The sequence below is a fragment of the Trachurus japonicus genome, chromosome 3 (assembly GCF_045865225.1).
Source record: "Trachurus japonicus isolate A0001 chromosome 3, Traja_1.0".
Classification (NCBI taxonomy): Eukaryota; Metazoa; Chordata; class Actinopteri; order Carangiformes; family Carangidae; genus Trachurus; species Trachurus japonicus.
In genome coordinates this window covers 3851901-3861054 of record NC_140909.1, presented here as the reverse complement: position 1 = coordinate 3861054, position 9154 = coordinate 3851901, and the positions used below count along the sequence as shown (strand labels likewise).

General features: G+C 43.5%; 1 protein-coding gene across 1 annotated transcript in view; it reads left to right on the top strand.

The window, feature by feature from the left end:
• pcnp (PEST proteolytic signal containing nuclear protein) overlaps positions 1 to 9050 on the top strand; it is a 9832-nt gene extending 782 nt beyond the window's left edge. Inside the window, exons 2-5 of the mRNA XM_085805319.1 lie at positions 4353 to 4554; positions 5470 to 5544; positions 5636 to 5691; positions 7669 to 9050. Coding sequence (XP_085661445.1) covers positions 4492 to 4554; positions 5470 to 5544; positions 5636 to 5691; positions 7669 to 7780 — 306 coding nt within the window. The 5' untranslated portion in view covers positions 4353 to 4491 and the 3' untranslated portion in view covers positions 7781 to 9050. The remainder of the gene's footprint in view (positions 1 to 4352; positions 4555 to 5469; positions 5545 to 5635; positions 5692 to 7668) is intronic.
• Positions 9051 to 9154: the final 104 nt, after the last annotated feature.

The following is a 9154-nucleotide window of genomic DNA, read 5'->3' as shown; positions in this document are numbered from 1 at the left end:
AGGAGGGAGGAGGGGAGGAGAAGGAGGGAGTTGGAAGAGGAGGGGAGGAGTGAGGAGAGAGGAGGGAGAGGGGAGAGGAGGGAGGAGAGAGGAGGAGGAGGTAGGAGAGGAGATGAGGTGAGAGGAGTGGTGGGGAGTAGAGTGGAGTGGGGATAAGATAGAGGAGTGGGAGGATAGAGAAAGAGATGTGGTGAGGGTGATCGATGGTGGAGAGGGAGAGGAGAGGGTGGGAGAGGGATATTGGGTGTGTGAGGGGAGGTGTGGAGGTGGAGTGGTGTGTGATTGGAGGAGGTGGGGGAAAGGTATGTGGGTGAGGAGTGTGGGGTGGGGAGGTGGTGTGTAGTAGGGTGTGGGTGTGTGAGTGGTGGTGGAGTAGGTGGGGTTTGTGGAGTGGGTGGTGGTGTGTGTGGTGGTGGTGTGTGTGGAGGGTGGGTGGTGGTGGTGGTGTGTGGTGTTGTTGTGGAGTTGGGTGTGTTGTGTGGTTGTGTTTGGTTGGTGGGGTGTTGTGTGGTGGTGTTTGTTGGGTTGTGTTGTGTGTGTTGTTGTGGTGTGTTTGTTGTGGTGTTTTGGTTTGTGGTTGTGGGTGGTGTGATGGGTTGGTTGGTTTGTGTGGTGGTGGTTTTTGTGGTGGGTGTTGTGTTTGTTTGTGTGTGGTGGTGGTGTTTTTTGGTTTGTTTGTGGGGGGTTGTGGTGGTGTGATTTTGGTTTTGTTTGTTTTGGTGTGTTGTGTGTTTTTTGTTTGTTTGGTTTTGATGTTGGTTTGTGTGTTTTGTGTGTTTTGGTGATTGTGTGTTTGTGGTGTTGTTTTTTTTGTTTTTGGTGGTTGTTTTGGTGTTGTTTTTTGTTTTTTGGTTTTTTGGGGGTTTTGTTTTTGTTTGTGTTGTTTGTTGTGTGTGTTGGTGTGTGTTGTTTTTTTTATTTTGTGTTGTTTTTTTTTTTTGTTTTGTTTGTTGTTTTTTTTTTTTTTGTGTTTTTGGGTGTTGTGTTTTTTTTGGGTTTTTTTTTTTGGGGGTTGGTTTGTGGTTGTTTTTGGTTGTGTTTGTTTTTTTTTTTTTTTTTTGTTGTTTGTTGGGTTGTTTTTTGTTTTTTTTTTATTTTTTGATTTTTTTTTTTTTTTGTTTTTTTGGTTTTGTGTGTTTTTTTTTTTTTTTTGTGTGTTGTTTTTTTTTTTGATTGATGGATGATGAATTGTTAGGTTTGTGTGAGAAGTGGATGTTAGATAATTGTTGTTGGGGGAAGGGGGAGTGTTAGAGAAGGAAAGGGGGTTTGGTGGGGGGGTATTTTTTATAGGGGGTAGGGATATTTTGCGTAGGAGTTTGGAAGATGAGAGGTTTGGGGAATTATAGATTAAAATGGGTGTTGGTAGTTTTGTAATTGTAATATGGATGTTGAGTAGTTGGAAGAGGTGATTTGAAGGTGGGGAGTTGTTTATTGTTGATGGGATAGGAGTTTTGGGGTGAGGGGGAGTTTGTTAGATTATTAATTGTGATATTGGAAAGGGGGTTATATTATAGTGTGTATGGGGGGTGTGGATGGGAAGTGGGTGGGGTGGTAAGTTATTTTATGGGGTTGATGGGTTTAGGTGAGGGGTATATTGGTTGTGGATGTTATTGGATAATGTATGATGGGGGAGGTAGAGGATAAATGGGGGGGGGGGGAGGTTGTCGGGGTGGTGAGGTGGTTTAAGTGGGGGGGGTATGGTAGGGGGTTTATGCTAATATTTGGTTTATGGGGATGCCGAGTATATTGTGGTATGGGGAGAAGGACGCTTTAATATTATAGTTTGGGGGGTTTGGGGAGTGGGGTATGAAATTATATTTGGAGATGATGGGGTTGAAGGGTTGGATTTGGTTAGGGGTATTTTTGTTGGTTTTAGGATCATTGATGTTGGTGGATATAAATTATTAAGGGGGGGTTAAGGGAGAGATGAATGAGGAAATGAGGGGGGGGTGGGGAGAGTGATGAGGGGATATGATTTATTATAGGTAGGTGGAGGAGAGGGAGGGTAAGAGGGATAGGGTAGGGAAAAAAACAGCTCTCGCTCTGGGGGTGTGGGGGGGGGGGGTGTGGTGGAGTGATGTGCGGATTGTAAAACTTTGGTGGAATGAAGGGTATCAGTGGCTACTGGTGTATGCTTATGAGGTTTATGACTTTGATGTTATCATGTACAATGAGGTTCTGCTTGCATGAACAGCAGATGTCAGTTGAGACCACGTCTGGGGGAATAATGAGGGGCCATGGGGGTTGATCATCCTAGTAAATGCCACGATGAGCAGATGACCATGGAGATGATAGTTTTCCGGGAGGACGGTGGGGGGGTAACCTGGGGCTGGGTGGATTTTGGGTATGGTATGGAGGGGTGGGGGTTTATAAGATATTTAGGGATATAATGGTTATGTGGGCAGTAAATCTGCTATGGGTGATAGTATGGGGGGGGGACATAGAGGTTTTTTATTGTTGGATTGTGGGTTGTAATAGTTTAGTTAGTGGATTGGTGAGGGTTTGTAGTTTTTTATTACTTGATGATAACATTACAAGTATCGTGGGGAGGGTATTATGTTGGTAGGATGGGGGGAAGTGGGGTGTGGGAGACAAGTTAAGATATATGTGGGGGGAAATGAGGGTAGGGTGATGGGGGGGGGTTATAAGTGAGGGTTTGGAATGGATTAGTATGTAGGATTTGTTTAGGTGGTTGTGTATGGATTATGTAGATTGGGGGTGGTTAATGTGTTTATAAGGATTGTTGGGTTTTATTAAAGGTTGTTGTGGGGGGGATTTATATTTTGGGGTTGGTGACGAGGGGTGATGGAGTTAGATAGGGAGGTGGGGATGTGATTAGGTTAATTTTAGAGTATGTTTAAGAGTTGGGTGAGTGGATAAAACTGTGTAGGGGGTATGGTATAGAAGTAAGGAATAAGGTTGAATGTATAGGTGTATAGCTCACTGATTATGTCTCGGGGGGGGGGGGGGGGGGAGGTAAAGGTCGAGGCGCGGTGGTAAAATGGTGAGTAGATTGTGAAAGTTGCTGGTAATGAGATGAGACGCTGGGAAGTGAGAGAATGGAGAGGAAGGTATGGCCAAAGGTGTGGGGGACAAAACAGGGGAAAGGGAAACAAAAAAAACACCAACAAACACCCAAGGAGGTGGTTGGGTGGGGCTATAATTCAAAGATGCGTCATGATATCGAGGTTATGAGTGACGACCAGGGGGTTTTTCTATAATAAAATATTCCATGGCAAGGTTTGGTGAGTAGTATGGGATGAGAGAGGTGTGGGTGGTTGGTGATATGGTGGGTAGTGGGGGGGGTGGTGGGTTGGGTGTGTGGGAGTGGGGGTTTTGTATGGGGGAGTGGATGTGGTTGTCATTGGTTTATTAAAATTTATTTAAATGGGGGGTTTAGAAAGAGGGAAGGAGGGGATGTGTAATGAAGTTATGAGGGGTTATGAGGGAGTTAGGGATGGAAAGGTGATGGTTTGAGCGTAAACGTAGAAAAGGGAGAGTGTGTTGAGGAATAAGAATAAATGGAGGAGGAATGATGTTTAGATGGAGGTCTCTACTAGGAGGGGAGAGTTGGACGGTTGTACGAAGTATTTAATTGTAAGGGGTCATGGATTGATAATTGGAAGGGTGGGGGAGGGTGAGAAGGGGGGTGAGGGGGGGGGGAGTATGATGAATAGTGGGTGGGGTTTGGGGAGGTTTAGGATAGTAGAGTAGGTTGGGGGTAAGTAATGGTAAGGAGTGAGTGGGAGTTAGTTGGATTGGAGATGGTATAGGGGTAGGGGTGGTAGTGGTTGGGGTGTGTGGTGTGTAGGTAGATGGTTTGGTTTGTGGTGTGTTGTGTTTGGTAGGGGGTTGGAGAATGGGTTTGTATGGGGGATGGGGTGGGGAAAGTATGGTGGGGTGAAGTGAGTGGGGGTAGTGGGGTGGGTGGTGGATTGGATTTGTGTTAGGATGGGGTTATTAGGGGTCGAGTAGGAGAGTGTTGTGTGTTTAGTGATTGTGTTGGTGTGGTTGTGGTGTGGTGATGTGCTGATAGATCTGAAAGTTGAGTTGGGTAGTGGAGGTTAGGGTTAGGGTTGAGGGGGGGGGGGGGGTGGGGGATATTTTTGGTAGATGGGGTATTTTTTGTGTGTGATTGTGATGATGATGTTGGTGATTGGGTAAGGTGGTGGAAGGTGTGTGAAGAGACAGGGATATGAATAAGGATGGGATAAGGGGGGTGGTGGAGGACGATAGATGGGGGGGGGAAGAAAGGAGGGAGGCAGAGTGAAAACTAAGCCTGTGTCTTCTAGCACTGTGGCTGGAGAGGGGGCCGCTGCAGTCAAGCGCACATCCCATCATGTCTGTTCTAGCACTGTGGCTGGAGAGGGGGCCGCTGCAGTCAAGCGCACATCCCATCATTTCATACCCGAGGATGAAGACGACGACTCCTCTTCTGACTCTGACACACCGGCACCAGCTCCCTGCAAAATCTCCAAGATCGGCTTCAGCATGAGCAGCCGGCTGGCCAACAAGTCCAACCCCATATCCATCAAACTTGGAGCGACAGTGAGTGTGTGTGCAATAATAATAACTACAATATACATGTTTATTCATTCATAAATGTCATTACACATTATTATACATTTCATAGTTCAAAAGGCAAACACCTGTGCAGGAGAGAGGAGAAGAAGCCCTTCTATCAAAATCCTACCCTTCAATAAAAAAAAAAATCACCAAAACAAAGAGGGAAAGAAGCAGAAAAGGGAAAGAGGCAAGAAAAAAACACGATAAACAAGCAACAGAGAGGAAAAGAAGGAAGAAAAGAAAAACAAAGCAACAAAAAAAAGAGATAAAATCACAGACTCATTTCAGTTTAATTAGGCATGAGTGTGATTTTATTTGGAGAGAAGATATTTCATTCATTTTAAAGGAGGATAATTGCTTAAAATTAGTTAAAAGAGTGGAGGTACGACAAAGAGGTAAATTAAAATTCTTCTGACCTCTCATTGAATAGGAGTGACATATGGAGGTACAGCTACAGCAGGGCTCCAATCTGCCCCTAAATGGAGGCATTCTGCCCCTACAATTTGAAACGGTGCAAGTAAATATTTCATCTACGTGCACATGTGCAACCAGACCAATGTGTGTGAGGATCATGAATGAAAAGGAAACGTTAGGCAGCCTAATATTTGCTTTGCAAGTCGTTTTACAGTGTGCGCCCCTAAATGTTCAGTTTGTGCTCCTGAGATTTTAAGTCGGGGGCCACTGAGCTGTGAGCTCCTAGTAAAAAAAAAAAGGTCATAATCTTGCAGCAGTCAGAGACTCATTTGACTCTTCCTGTCACTGTTGTGCCATAAAAGTTAAGAAATGCTCATGTATTGATGAGTCATTTATCAACTTAAACTGATAAAAATCTAATGATTTACATCTTTTCTTCTGTATCTGATGAAAATAAAATCTCATGATGTTTCTCAACCTGTTTTCTAGAAACCCAAAGAACCTGCACCGTCACTTCCTAAGAAGAAGCTGGGGCTGGCGTCTGTTTTTAACGAAGACGATGACGTAAGTTCGCGTATACGTTACACAGTTACAGGTTTATACGGATGCGTTGATAACACACAGGAGAGACTGACTGTAACTCTGTGACCTGCAGAGCGAACCAGAGGAGATGCCGCCTGAGGCAAAGATGAGGATGAAGAACATTGGCAGGTAAATACCCAACATTTTAAATAATAATCTTCTATCACTGTGTTTACATGCACTTCAGTACCCCGATTTTAATGTGGTTTTTTAAGTACCCCGTTTTTGTGTTTGTGCATGTAAACACCATTTCCCGATTCCGATAAGCTCATATCCCGATTTTGCTGCCTGGAGAACTCCGAAAGAAACCAGGATACTGGAGCGTGTAAACACCGTACCCCGATATCTGAAAGCTGCTCAGCCAGCTGACGTAACCGTTACCATAGATACGTTACGTACAAAATGGCGGCGACAGCAAGAGAACCATTTCTGGAGCGATGAGGAGACTAGGGCTGACCCAAAAAAATCGAAGCTTCGAAGCTTCGTTCGTTGCCATGGTAATCGATCATGAAGTCCGTGATCGATTGTTTTTTTTCTTCCTTTTTCCCTTTTTGACACCGGTTCTCATCAGCAGTTGTTACATTACAATGAGTCGGCGACTTGGCACCATGGAAACCTGCCTGGTTTTGGAGACATGCGGTGTTTGTTTGCCATAACTTTCATTATTTCCGCTACGATCGCGCCGCCACTGCCGCCGCCCCTGTCAGACGTTACGATCGCGCATCCCCCCGGCCGTCGAAGCTTCGATTAAAATCGATTTCATGTCCGCGAAGCTTCAATTATCAAAATATGATAATCGGGTCAGCCCTAGAGGAGACTATTATTATTATTATTATTATTATTATTATTAAGTTTTAATATGTTTTCATGCGAGAAAGTAGCTGTTTAGATCCCCAATGTGCGGTCGGTTTATCCAAATGAGGCTGTTTAGACGTCTGCTACGACGTTGTTCGGAGGAGAGAAGCTCCCCGTGTGTGACCGGGACATCACAGAGACAGAAACCGGTCTGCTGAGCTGCTCGGCCGGCCAACCTACTCCCTCACCCCGGGGAGAAAACCATCATTAATTAACTTACCCGTAGGTTTGTAGAGGTTTACCGCCGGCTGGTTAAATTCTTTTTAGGAGATAAATGCTGGTTTCATTGATGAAATCTAACAATTGTGGCAGTGGCATAGTTTACTTGGATTAAAGGGACAACCAGGAGTTTTGTTAAAGTGAAGTGTCTCCACACTACATTTATGAGCCTCCGCACCGTGAAATTCTTTGACCGGGTCAAGACAGACTCATGTTTTCATTCATCAAGAATTAAAGTCAGAGGTTGGAAGACGATCACATACCGTCGTAGTTCCCACCATAAACGGAGATTCATACGGCGGCGTTATTCTCATGACTCGCCACGAAACCGAAAGTAAAGAAACGCTGGTCGGCTCGCCCAGCATTTCCACCACCACTAATAATAACAAAATAACCATAGAGACAAAACCATAGATTTATCTAGAATGGACCATTAACAAGTGGTAACGGAGATTCATCCACATTAACGTGAGACTTTTTTATAACCGAATAGAAACTCCTGGTTGTCCCTTTAAAAGTGAAGCTTCATGTGTGTATTGGAGGAGCAGCGCTGCCTGGAGGCTCTGTCGCCTAACGTACAGAAATCACCACTCTTACATCAATAAATGCATGTTTTACAATGAACACATCAGTCTGCATTAAAGTTCCCTTTCTTTTATTAAGTTCTATAACATGGCAGCATTTTTAATTTGTAAATTTTCTGACCTACATATTTCCTAGTAGTTGCGCTTCCTGTTGTAAACAATAAACATGAAACACACATACATACGCACGTAAGATGCAGTAATCTGGAACCGGGATACTGTAATACAGTATCCCGGTTTCTGATTACTGCGATTAGTTTCCCTGTATACATGATAAATACTGTATTTATCATGTATAGAGGGAAACTGAATAACTGGGTTTCTCTAAGTTCATGTAAACACTAACCCAGAATTTGATTAAAACCGGGGTACTGAAGTGCATGTAAACGCAGTCTGTGTGTCTGTGTGAGTGTGAAAGGATGAATTAATGAATCTTTTATATTTCCAGGGAGACGCCAACGTCTGCCGGACCGAATTCCTTCAACAAGGGCAAACAAGGATTCTCAGATAACCAGAAACTTTGGGAGAGGAAGCTGAAGGCCCACACCGAGAAGATGTAACTGTAACTGACGGCCAGAAGAAGTTTTGTCACTAATTTTTTTTTGTTATTTTTTGGTAATAGGTTACACCACCACCACCACCACATGACAGATTATTATCTCTGGAGGCTCCGTTGATCCCTCACGGTCACGGTCACCTTCTGTCACCTTCTGTCACCTTCTGTCACCTTCTGTCACCTTCTGTCACCTTCTGTCACCTTCCTTTTATCTGTGTTAGACGCCTTTATAGCCATGAAGTTTAATGTTGTTAGCACTTCTCACCATGAGTCTGTGTCCAGGTCACGTTTACATGTGTAACCAACCACTACAGGCCGACGATGATGACGATGATGATGATGATGATGATGATGATGATGATGATGATGGTGCAGAGTGACCAGACAAACTAATTAGCTGGATTATTGTGTAAAAACTATATTAAATTTGCAGCACACGCTTAAATCTAGCTTCGTATTCGTACATAGAGCCGTCGTGCTCCTTCGACAACCTGCTTGTTTCTATCTGACGTGTGTGTTTGTGTGTGTGTGTGTGTGTGCAAGACTTTTAATTTGACTTGTCTTATATTTGTATAAAAAAAGTGTGATAATGTTTTATTTTGAAATAAGTGTGAGTGTGATTGTGAAGGGCGCGTGGTGTGGACTCGATCTTTCATGTAGTTTCTCAGCTTCAGTGTGCGACCCCGTGTTTTCACCAGCTGTGCCGCCTTCTGTTTGACTTTTTAGTTGTTTTATGTTTGAAACTTTGTGTGCAAAGTGTTTCTGGTGACTCACAAACACTGATTTCTTTCTGTTTTCACTGAACTGTGTCTGTTTCCTTTTCTTTTTATTGTATTGTGTCCACAACCGATTGAAGGACTGAATGTGTTTTTAACAGACGACGCAGAAACGAGGGAGCAGAACAGAACAGTCGTATCCAGATGATATGACCGACGCGTGGGTTGGTTAGTTAGCAATGATGCCAACACATTTATTATTAATGTTTTCATTGCCAGTGAAAATGAACATGTGCAGAAAAACCCACATTTCATAGATGCGGCCCCCTGATCCTTGTAATTTAGATAAATGTCGTACCTCGGTGACTTTTCCTGTGCCTAAAAATATCTTTTTTGGAAAATCCCCCTTGGTCAAGATCTAAACTTTGAACTCCTCTGCTGGTTTACCTCGGTTAATGTGCAGAAATCCCCCAAATAAATTCCATCTATATCCACAAAAACAAAACAAAACAATGAAAACAGTAAAGAAAATAAAAAATAAATTAAAAAAACATTTTGGGATGATGTGTTTTTGTGTTAAATGTTTATTGCTTTTGTGTCAGTTGTTCACACTTCACATAACTTCTGTTGCACTTGATGCAAAGACAAACAGATACAAGCTT